The 25129-nt window shown below is 41.0% G+C and overlaps 3 protein-coding genes across 5 annotated transcripts in view; 2 read left to right on the top strand and 1 right to left on the bottom strand.

The window, feature by feature from the left end:
* The window catches only part of LOC127602290 (uncharacterized), a 180000-nt gene that overhangs the window by 116207 nt on the left and 38664 nt on the right, over positions 1-25129 (bottom strand). The window lies entirely within an intron of this gene.
* On the top strand, positions 2466-18914 carry vps37ba (VPS37B subunit of ESCRT-I a). The gene is made up of 4 exons (XM_052068344.1): positions 2466-2670; positions 7061-7232; positions 15555-15637; positions 16501-18914. Exons 1-4 carry the CDS (start codon positions 2566-2568, stop codon positions 16990-16992), a joined length of 852 nt encoding a protein of 283 aa, XP_051924304.1. The 5' UTR covers positions 2466-2565; the 3' UTR covers positions 16993-18914.
* Positions 20170-25129, top strand: part of ppp3cca (protein phosphatase 3, catalytic subunit, gamma isozyme, a) — a 40434-nt gene continuing 35474 nt past the window's right edge. For all 3 annotated transcript variants that reach the window (XM_052068259.1, XM_052068260.1, XM_052068261.1), the window contains exon 1: positions 20170-20847. In XM_052068259.1, the coding sequence (XP_051924219.1) occupies positions 20787-20847 (61 nt within the window). In that variant the 5' untranslated portion in view covers positions 20170-20786. The remainder of the gene's footprint in view (positions 20848-25129) is intronic.

The raw sequence follows: 25129 nt of genomic DNA on the forward strand, positions 1-25129 counted from the left end.
AAACAATTTTAATATCTGACAGCAACTTACATGCAAAATGCAGTTTCTAATGCGATTTATCCATTTTGTATTTATATTGCACTTCATTGAATGGTGTTTGGGTTTTTTTTTCTTCTTTCTACCCACAATCTTGCTGCTGTGGACTGTAACTTTCCCCAATGTGGGACAAATAAAGGATATCTTATTCTTACATGAAATTGGATTAAATAAGAGGGAAAATAACCCAAACCTATGTATCTTTTTTGGGGAAACTAATTGACCCGTTTTAAGTCATGAGTTGAAATTGATCACAGGTTTTGGACAGCTGAGTATAGTTTTGCTAGTCACACCCAGGCTATTCACCAGATTTGGTGAATTGAGAAATCGTGTACGTTGAAATAGTACCTGTCAGACAAAGTGAGGTAGGGCTACAAGATCTAAAGAATTGCATTATGCTACACTCAATATAAGAACAAATGTGAAACAAAGCGTTCTAAGTCTGTGGCAGTCTATCCAAATACAGGCTGGAGTCGAGCAGTTTCTTTGGAGCTTTTAATAATATTTTGCGCATCATTGAGTTACGGACAAATGGCTGCATGTCATGAGTGCGAAGAAGAGAGGGATTCACATCATACTGATATCAGAAAGGCGGTACCGAAATGTATGGTGTGGCATCAGGACTTTCGTTTCTCCTAAACCAATTCTTTTTATCAGCTGGTGCATTCCTATGTCTAACTGATGAGGTAGTGTACTTCAAGGACACATCTGGATTCCAAACAGAGTTTCACTGTGGACATGAGAAAGTTGTAATTGCATGACTAAATATGAGCAGAATACAAACTTCAACGAGGTTACAAAGCCACATTTCCAAGGCTTTGACTCCCACAACCCAAGTGGAGTCATCATCCACAAATTAAGAACATTAAGAATGGTGAACAAGAGTGTTTGGCCAAATAAAACTACACTGAGAGTGCAAGGACAACTCATCAAACAGCTTGTCACACATTTTCAAGAAAAGACAAGTTATTGTGAATTATTGGCAATTATTTTTTTCCACATAAGGCCAGATCGTTTGGGATTTTTTTCCTTCTTAAAAAAGTACAGCACGTTTCTGCTCAATGTTAACATAAGGGCCACACATCCACAACGGTGGCCAAAGTGGGCCCTTTGTTCTTTCTGTCACTGTAGTTCACTATGTCAGGACTCATGGTTGGCATGTTAGCAGCTCTTGCATGACAAAAACATTGATGTGATATACTGGCCCACCCAGTCCCAAGACCTGAATCATTTCAATTTTTGCTGACTGATTATCCAGGTTTAGCAGGTGATCGCACCCTACATGGCCATCCGTAGTTCTCCCACCAGGAGCATGCCACTATGTTGTAGGAAGGCATTTAAATACCACACACTGAGCAACATCCATCCATCCATCCATCATCTACCGCTTATCCGGGGCCGGGTCGCGGGGGCAACAGCTTTAGCAGGGAAGCCCAGACTTCCCTCTCAGACTTCCCTCTCCTTAGCTACTTCTTCCAACTCTCCCCGGGGGATCCCGAGTCGTTCCCAGGCAAGCTGGGTGACTGGGTCACTGAGCAACATTCATTCATTCATCCATCTTCCGTACCGCTTGATCCTCACTAGGGTCGTGGGGGGTGCTGGAGCCTATCCCAGCTGTCTCCGGGCAGTAGGCGGGGGACACCCTGAATCGGTTGCCAGCCAATCGCAGGGCACACAGAGACGAACAACCATCCACGCTCACACTCACACCTAGGGACAATTTAGAGTGTTCAATCAGCCTGTCATGCATATTTTTGGAATGTGGGAGGAAACCGGAGCACCCGGAGAAAACCCACGCAGGCCCGGGGAGAACATGCAAACTCCACACAGGGAGGCCGGAGCTGGAATCGAACCCGGTACCTCTGCACTGTGAAGCCGACGTGCTAACCACTGGACTACCGGGCCGCCCACTGAGCAACATATTCCCTTTTATTTTGAATGATTCTAAATCACTTTGTTCTGAACAAATACGTATGTATTCAATAAAAATTGGATATTTAATCCGCCTGGTGGTGTGTTTTAAGTGTTCCCTTTATTCGTTTATGATTGATGGATTAAGGCCAAATGCTGCATTCACTTACAATTGGACGTGTGATGTTTTCTGGATTAATTTTTATTGTATGTGCAGATATGGTAATAATAACTAAATAACAAACTAAATAGTATATGACATAGCTTTTATATCACACTTATTTCTCATACCTTTCATTTTTTAAAAATCTACTCCCTTTGTCTAAAAGCTATTCATCAAGTTTGCATTTCATATGTATTTAAAAAGTTATATTTCCCGATTGTTTTATTTCTGAAATGGTTTTAATATATCTTATTTACTCTCTTTCTTGTTTGTGGTATCTCTCCCAAATACGCATTCAAAGACATGAACCCAAGGTGTTTGGTGTATTTCCGACAGATCTTGAAAGCACCATTGGGCCTACATGCAATGTACTTCCTGAGAAGCTCAGTCAGCTGTCACAAACAGAGGCGAGAAGAGGGGCTGAAGCCGAGGAGAAATACACGACGACAGTGAAAATGTCTAGCTTTTCCAACAAGTTCAGTGAGTACACGTTGACGCAGCTCAACGAAATTCTGGAGGACGACGAAAAACTTACCAAAATGATTCAAGAGATGGACGAGGTATGTTGAGCTCTTGCTAATGTTGTCAGTTGCTAGCTACTGTCTCCCGTCGATTACCGTTTCCTGAATCCTTTGTTTTGTTTCCCCCAAAACGCCCCTCGACATTGCATTAATATTTGTTGTTGTATTGTAAAAAGATGTCTAAATGACTACATTGAAAGTAGTTGTACATGTTGAATAACGTATACGTTGTTAACCTTGTCACGCAAACATCGGCAAGGATTGTTTCAAGTCTGATTATTTGTGTATTCAATTGACGACATCGCTCCAGGCGTTTTGTTTTCCTCGGCCGAATACAGACTTTACATATGTCAACGAATCTGTTGGAATATGAGTGAGACCCCTGTAAGGAAGACGCGCCGTCATGGTGAGTCACGCAAAAACATGCCGAGAAGTTTCCTAGCGACGACACTTTCGGATACGTGTGGTCCTGCCAGACAGCGCTGGGAAAACCTGCTAATTACTGTCTTTGCTAACTTGTGAGTTCACTGTCCCCATTATCTAATGTTAAAGGCATTAAGCGGATGTTCCTATTTTCCGAGAACAGTGTTTCCAGTAAACCGAAGCAAGGGAAATGCTGTCCCAGGAACTATTTGATTAGAACTCGGGAATTTGTATTACGGTACTAGAGTGATCTAAAATTGAGACTTGAGTGTGGTTTTACGACTCATTGTAATTTGATGCGTCAGTTGCTCAAGATTATTTTCCTATCGCAATCATTTATTACATTGTGACACGCTACCTATCATATGGGCCATCCGAGGACACACCGCGTTCATCCCGCGAGGGAAGTAAAATAATTGCAAACATTCAACGTGATGCCCAGACGGACGTCAGTTACTTCATCTTTTTATTCAAACTCTGCAAATATAATTTCGGATAATGTACGTGATTTGGATCTAATTTTGGCCTCCATACAACAAATGCTGACTTCACCTTTGACCAAAGGCCCCTGCTGTCAGTCATGAGGTATAGGACTCAAGTGCGCGCTACATGCATTTCACCTTTTCAAAGTTTAATTACTGTGTTGCGAGTCAATGTTTCTGTTTCTGATCTACACCCTGTCTTGTCAGTCTCCATGGTTTCCTCTTTCCATAAGCTAAAGAGTGGGAGTGGTTTATTTACTTCAACAATGCAGTTGTTGACTTTAGTCCTGAGAAAAGAAACACCCAAATAAAGACATGCGTAGGTTCTGTCGGAGTCATTTTTTTTCTTTCTAAAAGACACTGAATGGAAACAAAGAAAGTGGGGTCATTAACTGAAACTCAAGCATGCACCACAAGTTCTTTTTGACCACAATACCTTACTTACCTGTCATCTCAATGCCTGCCTTGTCGTAACAAGAACCTTGAAGGCGAGCTGAAGGTTGCATTTTGTGCAACAACCGACATGTCAAGACGCGTGAGGCACACTTTGCGTAATGACAAAAGAACTACCGGTAGTTAAGTCAAATTTATTTATATAGCGCTTGATCACAAGAGTCCAAGCGCTTCGCTGGCCCACATTTGACAAATATGCCTGATAAAAATACCCTAATTCTTCCCCCAAGAGGGCAACGAACAAAAAAAAAAAAAGAAAAGAAAAACACTCATTTGGGTAAAAACAACAAGCCTTAAGAAAGTGCCGCAAATTGGGGATTAATCCCCCTGCGAGGGTGACCAGGCTGCAATGGATGCAGAATGGGCAGCCATTTACATATAATGTCGTGCTATTCAGTGTTAACTCAAATTGTGTAAGAGTCCTTTAATTGGCGTTCTGCATATAACCTTATTCCCTCTTGCTGCACATTTTTGAAGCCGTTATAGATGAAAGAGGCCAGATTTGAAATGTACTTTTTGAGAGGTGAGGTCACCAAGAAAATGGATGTTGCGAACAGTGTGTGGATGATGTCACACATGGTTCCTACAATCCAAAATTAAACGTCAGCAACTGTTGCTTTTTAGCAGTTTAAATATGGGTCAATTGCGAGCAGCACACATACTGAAAGAATGCTTCAATTATCCAGTCCCATTTAGTCATCTCTCTCACTTTGCTTTACTTCTAAATTACCGTACTCTCTTTCCTGTCCACATCGATGACGCACCTTGCGTCACAACCCCTCCAAGCTATCCCATCAGGAGAGACCCAAATTGGGCTGTAGCAAAAATGCTGCCCGTCAACAGTCAAATAGCACCGGCATGCTCCGCAACCAAAACCATGTTGTTTCTCCTTGTAAATAATCAAAGGAATTAGACTGGTCCAGGGTTAATCTGTCACTATCTTTGAAACTTTGTTTACTGTAGAGGGAAATGTATTGACATCTGAACTGTCTTACAAAACACACATTCCATTTTTCTTTTATTATTGTTGTGAACTTGTTCTCTACATATTGTATTGAGCAGCCAGGATAGCGATAAGTGTATCCCTTCATCTATCGGTAGGTTGCCACGCTTCCATTTCTGGCTTTATGCATCATAGTGCTTCTCTTTGCCATTGCACCAGATAAAGCAAAACACACACTTGGATTTAACTTGTGAGATGCGCACAAAACCAAAGCCAAGCGCGATTTGGTCACAGTGTTCAATGCCACATTTTCAGTTCCTTAGACTTCGCTGTTGTTGTGAGTACTGCTTGAGCCAATCAATGTCGTAAGCCAATCCTTTTTTTTCTTCTGAGGAACTACCAGCTACACTCAGTTGTGAACTTGTGATTTCTAACAAGACAGGGACATGTCAATTTAACAGACATTTTAAAACGGGTATCACACACATTTTTCAAACTGAGAGGTGGATAAATGGTTAGTACTTTGGCCTCACTGTTCTGAGGTTTGAGATTTGAATCAGGACTCGGGCCACATACCCACTGGTGACCCCGATTAGGAGAACTACCATCGAAGATGGATGGTGTGGGTACCAAATAAGACTGTCCCTTACCCAGTGTTTCTTTTTTTCTCTCCACAAACCAGGTCCACATGTTTTTTGTTTGTATTGATGCTATTTAAAGACTTCCATCTAGCTCTTGTAAAGACAGACAGGTATTCAGCTACTTGTCCAGTATAACATGTTTTCCTTTGTTCAGTTGCTCATGCATGAGTCACTCCACGAAGATTCATATTCAACTTCCCACAAGTCCGAATATAATGCTTCCTATATTTGCACATTTAGCCTGTTTTTTGAATGTGTAGTTTTGTGAATACCTTTTTTCTGTTGCTAGGAAAGTTGATCAAGTATGTTTCATGTATGCCAATATTGTTACATTTTGTTACACATGCATTAGAAACATGATGCAGTTGTGGAATATGCGAGTGTAAAACATCCCCAACAATACATTTCTCAATTCACTATTAAAATGATGACAATTTGGACCTGGTTGATGAAATTGGCTGATTATGGCCAAGCCACATCAGCCAAAATTTGGCCCATAATTTCCAATTATTTTTACCATTAGGTACTCTAACTAGTTACAGTAACAATAGTCTTAGCTCGCGAGGCTGGAGCAGAGAAATGATTTCGTATAACCCAACAGGGGTTTTTTCGTCGTATGGGGGGCAGGAGAATTGTGTTAATGCATGAAGATTTTTTAACGTAAGGGGGCATTTTCGCCCATGTAGATTTCGTTCTAGAGGAGTTTCGCTGTACAGCTCATTTTACATCAGCTGCAAATGGAAAACGAACATTAAATTATTTATAGGAACTCAAAAACATTAGACAACAGACAACAATAAAACAGTGTCGGTCTTATTATTTATTTCATGAATATATGGGGAACAATTACTTCTGGTTAGGGTGTCACCATTACTTCTTGATTTGCAGAGAGAGCAAGCGAGGATGCTTTGACTGCGGTATAAATAACCATGTCAGTGTTGTGTCATGACTTATCTTGGATTTATCCACTACTCGGTTCCAGAATGTATGGAAGTTATGTTATTTATTGAATGTTTGAGTCAAAGAGATGATTGTAAAGACGATGCAACGTCTTTGCTTTAGTTTTCATGGTAGGTGGCGTGGTACTTCATCGGAGACGATATCCTGCTTGTCCTGCGAATGCATGAAATGTATGTAGTCATAGGAGACAGTGAAGAAGAATATCTTTGGGCTCTCAAATAGGTGGTGACCAACTGTAATTTTACCAGTGACGTGACAAGCGAATTTAGCGATGATGGAAGTGCGGTTACAATAAAATGTCAATCTGACAGAGAGACAGAGAGACAATTAGAGTTTAGTATGGCTTGAAGTGATGGCGGACTGACGATGACAGAAAGGGACCGAGGCCACTGACGAATGACGGACAGGCAAAATTTTGTGAATTGCCCACCTTCATGTATTGAGTTTGTGTTCTGAACTTTGAGCTAATTTGTAGGCTTTTTTCTTGTGTTATGCTAAAATACAGTGCCACCATTCGTTTGTTTCAGATGCAAGAAGTCCAGCAAAGCAAAGAGACAACACTTGTTAACAACAGAACCCTGGCAGAGGAAAACCTTGCCCTCCAACCTGGACTGGAGCTCAAGAAAGATACACTTACCAAGAGATATGGCCGCCTTCAAGAAAGCTTTGAGGCCTATCAGCTGCGCAAGTCCACTCTAGGTATAGAGGCAGTTTATTGTGGTTGTCATAACAGTCCAACATTTATCGATCAGTTAAATTGTAATGCGAGCATGGCACTTAAATACAATGGGTGACATTCAAATGTTTGTGATTCATCAATGTCCTCGTTTGCACGCATCATGTATGTATAATGTATGTTCTCTTATTCAGCAGGTCAAATGCATGTTGTATGTAGTCCCTGCAGGAGTCTGCAATTGCAGACTTGGTGTGGATTTCAAAGCGCCCTGCAGAATTAAAAGAAGTCAGCAGAAATAAGGGCGAGGTGCAGAATATTAGATTTACATGTCATTTTCATCCTGGCTGCTCCATGTCGCGGTCGGTTAGGTTTAGGTTCGTTACTTTTTTTTTTAAATCCTCTCTTTATGTTCTCATTCACATTACAAAAATAAATGCATCCTCTGATTTTAACTAAACGCGCCATGACTTGACACGCATGCGCACAAAAGCATCATGTTGAGTGACACGCAAAAGACGAGACTTGGCAGTGTTGGAAAAAGTAAACATGATCCCGGGTGTTGAGGCTCTTTTTATTAATTGTCTTATATCGACAGAGAAGCGTTGTGGGAGGTGGTGGAATTATTGGGAAATGAGCCGATGCTTTTCTTTCTTTTTATTTCATGGAGACGTCCAGTAAAGATGATGTCACATAACAGAGAAAGAACTGTCTGTGTTGTTGAATTCCTTATAAGTCATGAAAATAAAATCTGTTATTAGTATTATAATGTAAACCTGTCCTCCTGGGACAAAGAAAATGTTGATGTCAATTATTTTAAAACAGCACTGTTCCACAGTTTTGGTTTTGCAGATATTTTCCCTAAAATATTTCTTACTTCATTAATTCATTAATTTAGATTTATAGCTAGTCATTTTATTTACTTAAAATATTTATTTATTTCAACTTTCAAGCCGTGGAATCAAGATTTGCTCTCCGCAGAATCAGGGTTGTTCTCCACGGAATGAGCACTTTCTCTGCAGATTCCTGGGTGGAAGGCGTGGGGCGGGAGGGAATTGGTTTAAAGTCCAGTGAGAGACTTGGCTAGTCTTTCAGTTTTTCTTCCTGCTTTGATATCAACCACGGGTTGTTTTGGTTGTTAAGAAATGTGAGTTCACTGACTAATGCCGCTTTAATCTCTAGTAGATGTTACCAAATAGGACATTATGTTAAAACGGTACTTCAAACACACACCGCAACCTGTGGCTGCTAACCAAAGCTAGCTTCCAGATGTGACTGTGTCTATGTCAGAAATGATATCGGGCATCAGCTACAACGGGTTTGCATGAGCCACAACGTGTTTCCTTTTTAGATCATTGAGCATCCCCATCATTCTACCAGGTTGACCCACAATACTATTACTGCGCGTGGTTTGCTTAACAGTAAATCCCGTTATAACAAGTGAACTCCAAAGCCAAAAACAAGATTTATCTAATGTTTAAGCAATCAATCTGAAAGGCAACACCTGCCCAACTAGAAACACCCATCAAGTCACATGGTCCAGTGCTTTTGCTCACTTGAAAAGTGGGTTTCTTCATACAAAAGGTGGTCTGTCCTAATGACATACAGAATATAGATTGTGACGATGCGGCCTAGTATATATATCATCAGTTTTTGAATGGGATTGAAATGAGATTGAACATTTCATTTCATGTTGGTTGTAATGTTATTGCTTTGAACAAATGTGTGGTAGAAGACCTGTTTTTCCAGTTTGGATACTTCCCTTTAGAAGCTGAATGGATAGTTTTGTAACCAGAAATTGTTGCTGCACAAAGGGCTGAATAGTCAAACTTCATTTTAAATTAAGAAAGCTGCAAATCGAGTTGATTTTTGGATGCGGTCTCATAAGCACCAAAGAATCTGATAAATCTTCACACTACCTTCTTGTCTGTGAGCATAATGTGATGATACTTCTGGCTGTGTTGATGCAGTGGTTGCCTAGCTACTATCTCAAAATAGCTCTCCAGCCATTCACTACTCCAGGCATGTCCAGCTCCGGGCCTGTAGGGCCGCTGTCCTGCCTGTTTTCCAGATCTCTCGGCGGCAACACACCTGTTTCAGGTGATCAGCTCATCAGCCAGCTCTGAAGCAGCATTAGAACGACCCTGATTATTTGAATCAGGTATGTTGCTCCTAAGAGTGCTGGAAAACAGGCAGGACAGCGGCCCTTGAGGACCGACTTTGGACACCCGTGCACAACTCCTTTATGGTGGTGGAAATTTTATTTAATTTCATCCACAAATGAGATGTTCATTTTGTTGCCTTTTGTGTGCCTACAATTGTTTTTTTTTTCTTCAATCTATCAAATTCCACAAATTAAATGTATGTATAGTAGGGGTGTACAATTAATTTCCCAAAGAGGCCAATTTGAGTAACTCGAACCGTTACTATGGGGTCGTGACCGAAAGAACAAGATCCCGGTAGAGTTCGGTCAGCATTAGGGGATGTCCTTAATATTTCCCAAATGTAAGCATGTGAAGACTTTCTTTTGTGATTTAGGGCTGTATATATAAATTTCACTTCACTTTATGTTAGGGCTGTATGGATAAATTTCACTTCACTTTCTGATAGTTCAACTATTTCTAGCATTCACCCTATTTTAAGAAGTGGGCGTGTGGCCTCCTCTTGGATATCCTTCTCCTATCCGTTATGCGGTGGATGTCAAGGCACTGACTGTCCACTGCCACCAGCCCACCACAGTCTGCTGCCTCCGAGGATGTTGTAACACAGTTGGCCATTGTACTGCCAAAGCCTCGTGTGAAACAGAAGCAGTGGGCGGAGAGAGTGGTGGATGATGTGTGTTGACATTTCTTCCTCTTCTCTAGTGCTCAGTCGTGGCTTTTTGGTTCATAAAGCTGGTTTGGATGGGTTCATTGTAGTTCTCGAAACAGGACATCTTGGTTAGAATTAGCATCCGACTGGTATGGCATTTTTTTGAAGAAAATTCCAATAACCGATTAATGGGCCGATTATTAAGGTGTATGTATGTATTAATGCTTTCAATAGATACGAATTGCAGACAGAATAGTTGACTGCTTTATAATACTTTGCCCTTTCATATTTGTTTGAACATAGAGAAAAATCAGCCACTGTAACAAGCACTGCCTAAATTCCAATGCTTGTAATGCTCGCAAGTCATATCGTTTGCTTGCGTCAGTTGGGCTGAAAGTTCAAATCTATATCTTGCTACACCATTAAAAAGACATTATTTTGGATATACATGTTAATTACTTTACCTGTGATGCTTCAACTGAGCTCAATCCTTGGCCATTGAAAATGACATTACGGTGTCAGCCAGATGTCGTCACAAAACCAAACCCAGAAAACAGGTGAACCCTGCCAGTCGTTATCTGAACCCTCGGGCACTGTGATGTAAGTTTATTGCCGAGCTCAAAGATTTCTTAAGTTTATGGTTTTCTCGAGAGGCGCTTGCTACGAGTAATCTAAAAACACCTGAGCTAATGATGCAAATTGTCTACTAAGCACCCACTATATTTCTGTACACTTTGAACGACTGGTAATTGAAATGAAATACTTTAAGAAGGGTATTTTTGGAGAAATTTCTAAATTGTAACCATACTGTTTTCTAGGACCTTCATCAAACTAGACCTTTAAAATCATAAAGTAACTTTGACTAACGCTTGACTAACATTTTGGCAAAGCTGAATTCAATGTCACAGGCAACACCATAGCACCTCATTTGTAGAATTGAGAAATCACATAAATAGAATCAGACAAAGTAAAGTACAAGGGCTTTTCTCTCTCTTATTTCAATGGGAATGGTACTAGTGGCCAGTGTCTCCCAATCTTTTGGATGCGTATGCTACCAGGGACAAAAATACCCAATTGATTTCAATGGGTATTGTACCAGGGGTGGGTGTCCTCCATTCATTTCAATGGGAATGCTCCCAGCGGCGACTTTCCCCGATTCATTTTAATGGTTATGGAAGCAGTGGCCAGAGTTTGAGATTCATTACAACATTAAAGCTACAATATGTCAAGAAACAAATGCATCATAAGATAAGATAAGAAACCCTTTATTAGTCTCGCAATGGAGAAATTCCCAATTCACAGCAGCAAAGTTATGAAAGGCAGAAGTAGAACAACAAAATATAGGAGCTGCTGGAAAGGCAGCCACTCTCGCGGCGCCATTTTGAAGTCAAAATAACAAAAAAAACACAACAGGCAGTCGTGCAATCTTCACCAATTTTCTGCATACACTTTGTTGTCTGAAGCAGTTATAGATGAAAGAGGAGAGGATCAAAGTGTCCTTTCACCAGTGGATCAGAGGTGAAAATGTGCACACGTCTGCTACAAGCTAAGTTTTGAAAGCAAACACGAAGCTGTAGCATCCACTGACGAAAAGAGATTAGTTCACTTCTCCTGTCCCACGTAATCCGCTTCAAACTCCAAGCCGCGACTCCCAGTTCCAAATCCGCATCGGCGCTCCACGCTAAAGCTCCTTTCTTCTCCTCGTTGGCTCCTCAAGCCTTACATCCATCCAGCCGCAGACCGTTCAACAGCACCGATCTCTCCGCTGAACAAAGCGGGGCTGTGAAAAATGCTGCCCGTTACAGGCGCAAGACACAAGCGCCCTGGGACTGTCCAACGACAGTCAAAAACTGCTGGTATAGCCATGATGCAGAGAAGGTGCAACCACCAAGCACAGAGTCTCCCCCTTGATGAATGTCGTGGCCAAAAAATGCTCAAAAAAAGATCATGACACGATCCAAGGAAATTCTAGAAGAAATACAAAGAGTTATGAAATCAATCAGCCTGAGAATGATTACAAAGCCACTTCCAAGACAGTGAAGCTTCATAAAAACGCTGTCAGAGCCCTTATCCACAAATGGATAAAACTGGGACCAGTGGTAAACGTACTCCAGAGTTGTCGACCAGCTAAGATTACTCCACGAGTGCAATGATGACGCATCTAGGAGGTTGCAAAAGAACCTAGAACAACACCCAAAGGACAACAGAACTCGCTAGCCTCAGTTCAGGTCAGGTGTTAACAACTCTACCATCAGAAAGACACTGGCCAAAAATGACATCCATGGGAGAGTTCCCAGGTGAAAAGCACTGCTTTTCAAAAAGAACACAAAGGCTCATCTCACATTTGCCAAAAGACATCTTGATGATCCTCAAGACTTTCAGAAAAACATTCTTTGGACTGGTGAGTCAAAAATGTAACTTAATGGTAGATTTGTGGCCTGTTAATTCTGGTGTAAAAATGGTGCATTTCAGAAAAAGAACATCATTCAGGCAAAGCTCCCAATTTACCGGTCGGTCTACGTTCCAACCCTCACCTATGGTCACGAGTTATGGGTCGTGCCCAAAAGAACGAGTTTGAGGATACAAGCGGCCAAAATGAGTTTTCTTGGCAAGCTATCCGGGCACTCCCTTAGAGATAAGGTGAGAAGCTCAGTCATCCGGGAGAGGCTCAGAGTCGAGCCACTTCTTCTCCATGTTGACAGGTGCCAGATGAGGTGGTTCGGGCATCTGATTAGGATGCCCCCTGGACGCCTTCCTGGTGAGGTGTTCGAGGCATATCCAAGCAAATTGTACTAGTTAAGAGATGTCTGTGAATGTGGCAAAGTAGGCTATGCTCACACTGCAACTCAATTCTTGGAATTAAGCTTGGAATTAACAAAAACTCTGAATTGGGCATCGCGCCCTGCAGTTTGAACGTAGCCATATACTGTAGATCCAGACTCAGCCATTTATCATGTTCAAGACATTCCTTTTGGTAATATTTGACCTAACGAGCAAAGAATGTGCGATGTGGTAAAATGGCTTGATTCATTGAAGTGGATAAATTCAGTGGCCCATTCGGAAGCGTCTGCGGCTATGTGATGGCCCGACACAGTCCTATAGTTACTCGCCTTTTATGTGTTTGAGTGACTTGATTTCCGACAACCTGGGTACCAAGCACCTTCTGGAACAGTGTTTGAGTGCTTCTGCTGCAAAAAGTGGCCATTTTTTTTCAGAATGCATTACATAGTAACGTGTTACCAGCATCACTCCTAATGAATCAACATGTAACACATGTATGTTAGTTAACAGAGGTGTCTGTTGTGGAGCAGTTTCATTGAGGACCCACACGAGTCCATTGACTTGGAGTGTGAAGAATGCAGAGCAGGGAATTGCCAAATTGAAGATTGCCTCCCTTTATTGAGATAAGGCACATTTGCATAAGAACATTTTTGATAGTGTTTTAGTATTTATTCTGAACTCAAATTTTAACAAATTGATTTTCTTTTTTTGTGGCGCGGCATGGCTCAGTTGTTTGGCAAGCCGGAGGTTGGAGGTTCAATTTCCAGCCATTGCAACTTTGTCAAGGTTCCTTGAGCAAGATCCTTAATCCGCAGTTGCTCCTGGTGCTGCGTCACCAGTCGGTGAATGAGGTAACAGCGTGAAGGGCTTTGAGTACCCGAGGTAGAAAAGCGCTACACAAGTAACAGCCCATTTACCATTTTTTGTTTAGTGTGGAATCTGTTGCCTATTATTCCATTGTATGAATGGCAACAGGGGGATAAACAGAGATAGGAATCTAAAACAGGTTCTTGGAGAGAACCGGTTTCTAGAGTTTCAATTCCACTCAAGGCGAATATCTCAACTTTCTAGTGCGGCTAGCAAGAAACATGGCGCCGAACTTCAGTTTACTTGCACTACTAAGGCAGTAAACACTAGCAATATGCCAAAGCATTTGCACACACAGCTTGCAATAACTTGATGATGGCCACACTTTTGATCTGTCTGGAGTGCTCAACCCAACAGCAGTGGCAACGTAACCACGTCCTCTCTCGTCAATACTCCAGGTTACTACTTTAGTGCCATTTTGATAATATTGTGGAACCTGCTGCATGACGAGAGACAGTCTGATTCGCTCAGAGACTGACAGTCCACGCTCCAGTCTAGTACGAGATTTTCCTTTTAATGAGGACGGGAAGCGAATGTTCCCAGGTCACAGTTGAACTTGACTCGATCGTATTGTCACTGGGCTGCTCTAGTTATATTTTTTATCTATTGAGTGTTGAAATGTTACTGGACATTATTGTGTAATTGCCACAGAATAATTATGGTTGTATTTTTTTTTTAGAATAAAAAAAAACTTGTGCTAACAACACAGTGCATAAGTCCTTGATTTTTATTTCCCCCCCCCCTTGTGACCCCAATGAACACAACGCATCAACACTGCACAGGTGTGTCATATGATCGAGCCACTCGGTTCCCATAGTGCATTTCCAGGCAGAATGCATTAAGTTATAACATAATCGTTGTTTTAAATGTATTTCTGTTACCTGTATTTGAATGGGTCATATTGTACTGCTAATGTTAGTCACTTTTTTTTTAACAAATTGAAACTTTAAGTTGTGGTGTGTGTGAAATTATTACATTGTCAATTCCTTGTCATTGGCGATGCATTGTGCATTGTTGGTAAAAATGAATGGAATGTATAGACAGAAACATGTCTCTACTTATTTTCGTAGGAAAGATACAAGCAATTGTTATAGTACAGAAAAACTTGAGGAAAAAATATTTCACTCCCTTAAGAGAACAATTATACACAAGTGAATCTGTTCAAAGCCTCCAATGGCCTATCACACCCTATTTCATCAATATCGGCTGGTGATTATTGGCATGACTAGTTGAGACTATTGGAGACGCATTGAATATATAATTGTAAAGAAAATTTTGGACTTGACTTCCCCTTTCAATGCTGCATCTCAGCGGTTCAGTACTAAATTGTTCTTAGTTATATTTTCCTCACTTATCTTTAACATTTAATGGATTGAGAAAGAAATCTCAAATGATGTTATGGGTCTTAGTCATTGATAAATTTACCTGAATCCTAGACCTGAATCTTTGCCACTTTTCATGTTAAGTGGACATTTTAGATATGAAATGAACAGTGCCACATACTTGCCTGATAACTTGGCCCTTTGGGGTTGATCTGACCCCAAACATGGAGTTGCTGGTGTTGAATTTCAGGCTTGCCACAGGGCCAGGAGTGGCACATTTTGCATAACTTGTCTCAGCACCGTGTGGCCAGCATGTGTTTACATACCCAAATGAATTCTCACATGAAGGCTTGGTTTGACAAATAAAACGATTTATTTATTATTTCATAGAAAGATGAAACAGTAATCCATTACTTAGTGTTAAAATAGCAGTTGCGGTCTTCAATGTTAAAAGATATCAGTCTTGGTACACCTCACGTTTCGCATCGTTTGGGTCTACAAGAATTCATTTTAACCTTTGAATTAATAATTAACTCATCATTGTCATATTTTTTTTCTCTACTTTAGATCAGAAATCAGGAAACACATCGCTGGACATTTTTTTGGCTCTGCTGCAGGCAGAGGGAGCCAAAATAGAAGAGGAAACTGAGGTAATTACGTTAACATCTCCATACATGTCTTGCTTCATTCACAGTGACCTGCTTTTATTGTAATTCCTCTGCCTGATATTCTCATTTTACAAATCAGTTGTTAAAACGTGGTTGACATTATTTACCATTTCAGTCAGTTCAGTTTATCACCAGCTGTCCTGATATTTTAAGATGTGGCACTGGTAGACAATATTGCTCTAGGTATTTTTAGAGAGATAATTTGAAACCGGTTGAAATGTTTTCATTTTAAAATAATAATACCAGTTGACACATCATACAGTAATCCCTCGTTTATCGCGGTTAATAGGGACCAAAACAACCCTCGATAAACGAAAATCTGCGAAGTAGCGAGCTTCCCCCGCACTATGTAGGTACAAGTACATAATATTTATAAGGCCAAATTTAATGGTATACATGCATGTAGAAGTAATGTTTTAAGTAATTAACATGACTTAATGCTGTATACTAATAGATTTAGAATGTACAAGTTAGGTTAGTTTATGAACAACAAAATACAGTCATAAAAAAAAAGTTGTTTTTTTTTTAAACAAAAAGTCCGCAAACGGTGCGCGAGTAGCTGCGAAAGTCAGCAAAACAACATCGAGTAACATAGAGCAACATATACAGTACTGTACTATATGCATATGAATTTTATTTGTTTATTTATTTATTTGTTTATTTTATGAATATGTTTGAAAAAATCTGCGATGCACTGAAGCCGCGATAAACCAACCGCGAAATAGCGAGGGATCACTGTACCGCGTATTGTGGAAGCAAAATAATTTCCTCTCTGTAGTACCTTTTTTTTTTTTTTAAACATGTTGCACTTTAAAAACATGTCCTAAATGTATTAATTACTACAGAATATGGCTGATTCTTTCCTGGACGGTGACATGACCCTTGAAGCGTTCATCGATTCCTACCAGAACCAGAGGAAGCTGGCTCACTTGAGAAGGGTGAAGATCGAGAAGCTGCAGGAGGTGGTGCTGAAGGGCCAGCAGCTTCCACAGGCATCGGTATCTACCTCCCGATCTCAGGATATGTCAGCTGGAGCCAGACCCTCAACCTCCCTCCTCACCGAGGAAGGCAGTGACTCGTCCCCTCTACTTCAACCCAGGAGGAAGCCTCCACCTCCCCCATCCCAGACAGCCCCACTGCTAAATCCGGTTCCAACTGTTACCCCCCAGTCTTCGACCTACTATGCAGTCTCACCATACCCGCCAATTCCTCCCAGAACGGGTCAACCCTACCCGAATGTTTCATCCGGCTATCCTTTCTTAGCGCAGTACCCACCTGCTTTGCCACAGAGAGCCCCCTCTCGTGTTGCTCCGCAGCCTGGCTTCATCATTCAGTGAATTAAAACCATTGCCACGAAAGAGTTGACAGTGTGTGCCACGGACACTTCACTACTGGAACTCCTTTGTGAACAATTTTCTGTGGCGCTTGCCATCTCTGACCAATCTCCAGACAGATCTGAAGACAGACCAGCACTGTATGCAATGGTGACGTTTATCTGAAGTCAATTTATACTTGCGGGGATATTTGCTCGCGTCTCACTCAACACTCTCATCAACACTCCAAATAACAGCAGCAGCAACAACAACAACAACAAATCATGGTGAGATCAGCCTGGCCTCCATTTGACCCAATACTCCACAGAAGAAGCGCCGAGTGTAGCCTATCATGAAGCAAGCTGCAGCATGTTGGCTGTTGAGCTTGTCATCTCTCTGCACTTCCTGTCTCTGTGCAATACACTCAGCTCTTTAAGCCCATTAATTTTTGGTCTCCCCACTCTTTATTGGCTTGATCCTTACTAAGCAGAACTCGGGAGAAAAATGTAGGTTTACTTAGTCATTGTTTTCCAGTCACAGCGAGCAGAGAGACCATATTGACTGTGTTTTGACAAATGTATAATTTCCCAGAATATATTCCGGGGGAAAGCATCTATGCTGTGAGATTTTTTTCTATACACGTTCACATGGTACATACAGCGTCATTTTATAAAATAGTACTTAGTAGATTTATGTTTATGCTAAACGATCTAGACTGATCAACACGTGTTTGTACAGGAAACCTTTGTTTGTTGTGAATCAAAATGAACGTGTCTCGGAAGGTCCTGCCTTGTTCAAGAGGGCTGACTTTTGCGCTCAGTCCAATATCAGATGTCAAAAGGGACTTGGGAAGATGGCTGGCTGAACTATTTGAATAATTTGGGCCTTTAGAGCCAAATCGAAGATGAAGGATTTGTATCTTGCCATACAGTACAATTTGTTTGCGCGTCTTCTGTGGATTCCTGTTGTCACGCAGCAATCTGTCTTTTGTCTTTTAAGACTCTTGGTATGGTCTGGAGCTTCTTCCAACAATTAAGTTGATGTCAAACATTAAGTTGATATTAACATATGCATTATCTCACACTGAGCATCAAAGGCTTCACGCATCACTGATTATTATTATTATTTTTTGTCAATACGGTCTTTGGTTAGATTGTCTGCCATGTGTAACATGTGGATCAGAAACACAGTTGCACACATGCAAAAATGATATTAGAGGGACTCGCAGGACTAGCCCAGCTTTGGAATTAGTCTTTTTGTGGTGTAACTAGAACATTTTCACCTGTTCTGCTGTTGCTGTGCACTGTCTAAGAGCCGTGAGTGCCTACACGTGTCGTGGTGTCGGCCACGTCCTGCTGACTGCTCTGTTTTCTCTATTCTGCTCATCAAATTGGCTCTTTGGAAAATTTGAAAAGAGCAGCTTGTGACTGTGGACTGTTATCATCTGCTATCACATGGAGCAGAAGGTCAGATCAGTGAGCATTGCCGGTGTGACATCCTCAGCGGGCTTTGTGCCGACTGGTGCTTGTGATCTCCCCCATTCCTCCTACGTTGTGCTGAGGTATGCCTGGTGTGAATGCGAACATTTTTGCATGGGCTGTTTTTTTTCCCAAACATTTTTTTAACCCATTGCGTGGAATAACAGGGCTCTGAAATGTTGTGTGTGTGTGTCAATTGTATTTACCCTCAAGACAGTAGTGTAACAATACATAATTGGAAGCATTTCAGATGAATATAGGATAATTAATTTGTGCATGGCCTTTGTGCTTCGTCTGAAAACTCTTAACATTTATATTAGCTGCTGTTCAGCTGACCTGATACACGTAGCCATGGTTTTATGTGGTTGGTGAGTTCCCCCCAGTGTACTATTTAGGTGTTTACTTATTCTGAATGTTTAAGTGGAATTTTATGCTATTTTCAAGTTCAATAAATCTAAAATTTTTGTATCAGTTGTATTATTTCCTCATTAACACATGATGATATTGACGTTGTATCCTCTATGGTGCTGTCGCTATTGGGTACGACGGTAGTTACTTTGTATTGAACAAGACGGCCATCTAGTGTCTCTAACTGATATTGCGTGATTCATTCTGGGGGTGAAAAAACTGTCGACGAGTGAGACCCCCTGTCACTATAATATTGTCCAGAATATAGGGCACATGCACACGTATTATTAAAGATGATTTTTATTAACCAATATATGCTACTCGAATGTGTTTATCCGAGTAAAGACCTGAGAGAAATGTTCATCCTACCGTTTTTCGGAATTAAATCGGTGTATTGTTAAAACTTCAAGTTAGTTGTGTAAAATTCACCACCAAATACAGTAATTCGATGTTAACTATCGTGCAAAATGTTCACTAACCCTATAGTTCGTCTTTCGACAAAATAAGTCAAGTTTCTAAAATGCAGTCGGGTGCTGGAAAAGATAGGGATGTTCGAATTTCCTAGTTCAATATTTCACTACTTTACTTAACGGGCATCTTGCCAACAGGTTTGATCGGTGAATTGACCAAGAGACAATATTCCCTGGTTACATTTTTTTATTGAAACGACCTCTTTACCAAGATTCACAGTTCACATTAGACCAATATGACGCTGCTCGGAGAGATCAACTGGTTCCTTGATCGCCATGATCACCGGTAAATGACACTTCAAATTTTAAGTCTTTTGCTGATAATTGTCAGCCGTGGCAACAGTGTAACGGGAAGAGTCACAGGCAGGCATGTGAAGTTATTGGTGGGTGCTGTTAATTTTTGTGGGTCAATTTGAATTGAAAAAAAAATTAACCTACTTAAACATTTAACACTCAGCACGAGCATTAAAAATGAGAGAAGGTCAAACTAAAGCCACCTGTAAAAGTTATCATGCATATTAAATTAATCATGAAAATTTACCTGAATGCTCAATATCCCTATTTTTTCAGAGAGAGTGTGTGTGTGTGCGCGCGCGCTAATTCGTGTTTATTTATTTATTTTAGTTTTAGTTTAGTTTTTCCAAAACAACAGCATACAAAAAAATTAAAGCAGGGTACACGTTAAAGATAAACCACACGCACTCAATTTGCCTTCGAGAGAACGTCGACAAGTTGTTCCTAATGTGAGAATTCATTATGTGTTAATTGTGTACTGTACATGGATTACAGAACGTCTAGTGTTTGTGAACGCACGCCTAACCCACGTGTCACGTTTCCATAGTCACGTCACGGCGGCTCCACCATGTTGTAGGAAATCCGCCACTGCTCCACACTGTCAGATTACGCTTTAATCTGTGGAGGAGGATACACCGTCAAAACCAACTCGGTGTCTTGGAACGACTTCACGTTTTTGTTTGTGCTACCTAAAGGTTGTCATTTTCCTTCGGGGACCGGTTAATACCTCGAAGATGAATCATCAGTCTACATGTGCCGTCTTTTCCTGCTCGCCAATTTGCCACTACATTAAAATGTTAGCTGGCTAACTAGCGAGAAATAGAGTAACCCCATCGCTCAAGGTAATATCCAGGTATTTTTGCTATTTTTGACAGCGATTACAAGGCAAAGGAGCTCCCTCTTTGTGCTATACGCTTCTATTTCTGCAAACAACCAGACATCGTAGTTTTTCCTCCGGCACTAATGTTCATGCAAGTAAGCTAACACACCAAATAGAGCTGGAGCCCTTAGTCGAGCATTTTGGGGGCCTTTCCCCCCCACTGTTTGTTTGAAAGATCAACATTTAAACCGAAAGTCAAGACCGCAAAATCGATGTGCCACTCCGTATCGGGCTAGCCGGGAGGACAACCGTACAGTAGTTCAACTGCGAAATCCGAAAGAAGGAAAGATGTCAGGAAAGGATAAAGATAAACCAGAGAAACAGTCCACAACGGAGCGGCTCATTAAAGGTGAGTGATTGTCTTCACATACACTCATAATGTCTTCGTATTTTGATTTTGTACCTCGTGTTGCTGTTTGATTTCTATACAAGAACCGCTCCCTAAAAGGGTCTGCAGAGTTTTAGTCGTGCTGTAATGACAAACGTATGACATGTTGTAAATACTAATCACCTGTTCCATCAGTGCATGTTCCGGAAAATGATGGCGGAAAATGATGGCGTGAAACTTAATAACCACATCAGCTTCACCGCAGTTATTCTGTTTATGTACTTGGTTGGCATTTCAGCATAAATCAAAGGCGAGTCACAGACCTATATTGGTGCTCGCTGTCCTTGACATTTAAGAGAGATGAATACCTAATTCTTCAGGGCCTTGCTTGCTCACAGGAATACCCAAGGTCTGATCAGGTTGCTAGCAGAACTTGACAAGAGGGATTCTTTCACCCTGAGATCTCTCTGCTTCATTGAACAGGCAGGACACATTTGTTGTGTCTACCCAAGACAGGCAGGGCCAAGGCTGAGGTAATTCCCAGGAGAGAGAACCCTACTTAGGCCACCAGTTGTACTACTTAGAGCAAGCACAGCCCACATCCCTCTCTGTCTGCAAGGGCACTCTTAGAGTGTCCTGCCAGGGGACTGGAATGCTGAAGTGTGAGCCAGTAGAGAGTGGGTGAGTTAATTGTGGAAAGAATCTTCCCAGCGATCTTCCCAACATGGCCAGCTGCATGTTGGTCAGAGGAACCTGAGAAGCAAAAAGGGTGACATTAGTTAGGAACCGTTTCTGATTTAGGGAAAGTCCCAAACCAAAATGTTTAATTAAAATGGGATCTGAATTAAATCCATGTTAATACAATGTAATCTGTCTCATGTTTCGGAAGTAGCTGTTTTGCCTGTCTGGTGTAACTAGTGGCTATAAGGCCATGTTTCTACCTTCCAGTGTGGTTCAGTTTAGGAACAGTTCACCATAGTCCAGTTTAATGCAGTATACCTTTACATGGCTTGTATTCCCAACACAAGGTTTGTAGAGAAGATGTAACAGCTATAGTACTTGGCATGTAAATAGTGTGACATAATACCAGTTGTACTAACAAATCATTCAACAAATAGACATCTGAAACGAAGCACAACACTGAAAGACATCCAGCATTTTTCTGTTATTCTTCTTTACATGTGACTGTTAATAACAAGACGCCAATTTTTCTCATAGAAAATGAGCATTTCTCTGTACTGTGTACCCCAATGTTACACATGCAGACCAATTCTCTAAACCTGTAAATGGCTGCTGTGTGTCCAGCCCCAAACTTGAGGGCCACCGCACGCTGAGTGATACACCGGAGTGTGTGGTTCTGACACAATATTTCACGAGCGGACGAGTCGCTGCCACTGGTTTGGCGACGATTACACATTCAATCGCAGTTACGTGATGTGGCGACAGGAAATTATAGTCCAAAAAATGCACAGAAGCTTTCACACAGGCGGGTGAGATACAGTTGCCTGTTGTGCGTAGCCAAACGATAGATAGAAATCAATTGGTTCTGGGAGAAAGTTCTTAAGTAGAACATTTTGTAAAAAGAGACACGTTTTCCATGTAAATGCCCTAATCTATTACCCCCCCCCCCCTCCTCGACCTCTCCTAAATTCATAAATGTTTTCTAAAGCATAAAAATGCATCAAAATATGTAACAAATATATGTAACAATTAGATTATTGCACAATGAATGAGATTTGTGTGTTATGTAAAACAAGAAGAGTAAAGAATAAAAAGGATGGTCATTTAACTTTTAACTGCGTCCTCATTGTTTTTTTGCCCCCTTGAGTGCATGTTGTCTTTTAGAAGTGGTTTCTGCCTGGCGTTGTGTAAAGAACTGATCCAAGGACGTTTGCTTTTGTCGGCTTTTAACAATCCTTCGAAAATGTCCAAGGCAAACATCAGTATAGTGAGCTATCACTCGACTGGTGAACACTTTTTCTGGGTGATTCACATTTACGTAAAATTATTGGAACACCAATAACGAGGATGCTGCATAAATGCCGATTTATCACTCAATCTATCTGCAGTCATAGACACATAAGGTTGAAGTCCCTCTTAGCCAATGGGATGCCAGGATGGTGCTCAGAAGTAGCCATTGGCAGAGCAGCTATAAGTATGTTGCGTGCAGGAAACTCGCATCTGCAACTAGCAGCCCATACTGTATTTTTACCTTTCATATCTTGAAATTTCTTTTGTAACAAGAGGCAATATTTTCCTGTTGAGGCGTTTCGTAACGTGAAAATTTTGAATGACGTTCATAAGTAGATGTACCACTGTTTTGTAAGACTAGACGGTTGTAATTCACCATATTTATAATATCATATGGGCCTGTGGATGAAATGGCAAAGCTTGTGGTAAAATTCCGCAAGAATGGTCTGTTTACCGCAATGGTTGCATTCAAATGAATGAAAAGAGTGAACCTTGTCTTTCAATACATCCTCATTTTTCATCTTTTTTCTCGCCCATATCCTCTTTCTGTAGCAACCTGCATCTTCTTTGACGGACACTCGATCTTTTTATGGATGGAAAAAAAATGTGATCCAGTACAGTACAACATATATGAATAACCTCAGAACTCGATACAGGCTTGTGCAGTTCACATCACATGGAGTCTATACATTAAGTCATCCAATGTGTGGGGTTGAGTGGCCAACTGCCATTTTTTGTGATGATCGGGCCTAAATTGCATTCAGAAGGATCACACAGCGTGAAAAGGCCCCATGTAAGAAGTACCCATATAGGGAGGGTACCAGAAAGGAAGGTACAAGGAATTTATAACGTTTGACAAAAGAGACACAATACACATTGTGTATTGTGTCAAATTGAAGTAGACCAGACGTTGAAAGTTTATTTTTCTCTTCCAAGGGCGATATTATGGCCAATTGACTTTTCACTTGCTTCAAAACAAATAGTTGGAGTGTCCGTCAAACATTCATTGTGAAATCACACCATCCACCGAGTATTTGGCATTGGCCCAACATGACACAGTTCGCCCCCTCAAAACAGGTTGATTTTTGTGGGACTTAAAAAATTGGTGTCACACGTGTGCTGTATTGTAAATTCTTGATCCTTGAGGTATTTTGGCACACGCTTCTCCAGTCGTATTAATAGTTAATTAAGCCTATTTTTTGTGAGAATTGTGATTTATTTGGTAGAAAAGGTAGGTGAGTAATAAATGAGCTTGGTCATTATATCAAATTTCTAAAGTATCATTCTTGAGTTTTTCAGATTTTCTACTTGCAGCAAAAGCTGTTATTCATGTGTCAAACTGTTTCAGCGCTTTATGATTCCTGTCTTGACGCTGCGGTATCCAGCGTATGGCCTTTGTCATTTCTCATGTATTTAGTAATTTTTGAAATCTAAGGTAATCTCTTTTTGTCCAGACCTGCAGATGTACAATTGTCTGAAAGTTGTTGAAGGAGATCTGCTGTTTGAAATGAAATAAAAGTGGGCATAAGAGCGGATTTTGCTGGCTACCACCACACCAGATTGACCGGTGATGAGGAATAAACCCAAGGATTGGCTATTTACCATGCATGGATAATGCATTCACTTATAATTAGAGCAATCTGAAGTGGTTTTATAATTCACCCAGCCACAGTCTGCCCCATTCATCTCTACCCAGCCGCACCTTTATAATTCAATTCTGTGTCTTGTATTGATTTTGAAACAATAGCAAACATATTCTGGGTCCTGGTTCATAATGCTGGCTAAACACTGTCCACAGTGGGCAGGATTGTAGATGGGAGTGCTTTTGTTTCTTGAGTCGTTTGTTGTCATGCCAGACAGTGTGGGTGTTGATGCAGTGCAGCAGTAGCCCAATGCTTGTCTATCATTTTGAAAAGTTAATCAAACATTAATGCTAATTAAGCCAAGAGCTCTCGAATAAGACAAAAAAAAAGCTCAGGGTGGCGGTGCCTATTTACTTTCAACAAAACATTTTCTCCCTCACGGGGGTGCAAAAGCAAACATTTGTTCTTGCGTTATTTCCCTGTGCTCTGTTTGAATGAAGTGCTGCTGTTCAATGACAGACAGAGCCACTTCTCTATCTGTGTTTGAACGGGTTACTTTGCCAACATTTGGTGACAGACTTTGCATTTATCTTTGTACAATGATGTTTATTATTGTGTGTGATTGTGTGTTCTTCATGGTCAAATGCTCATACATTTTGGTCAGAATATATGCTGCATTAATCGGGTCCCTCTTCTCTCTCTCTCTCTCTCTCTCTCTCTCTCTCTCTATCTATCTATCTATCTATCTA

This window comes from Hippocampus zosterae, chromosome 6 (assembly GCF_025434085.1).
Source record: "Hippocampus zosterae strain Florida chromosome 6, ASM2543408v3, whole genome shotgun sequence".
Taxonomy (NCBI): domain Eukaryota; kingdom Metazoa; phylum Chordata; class Actinopteri; order Syngnathiformes; family Syngnathidae; genus Hippocampus; species Hippocampus zosterae.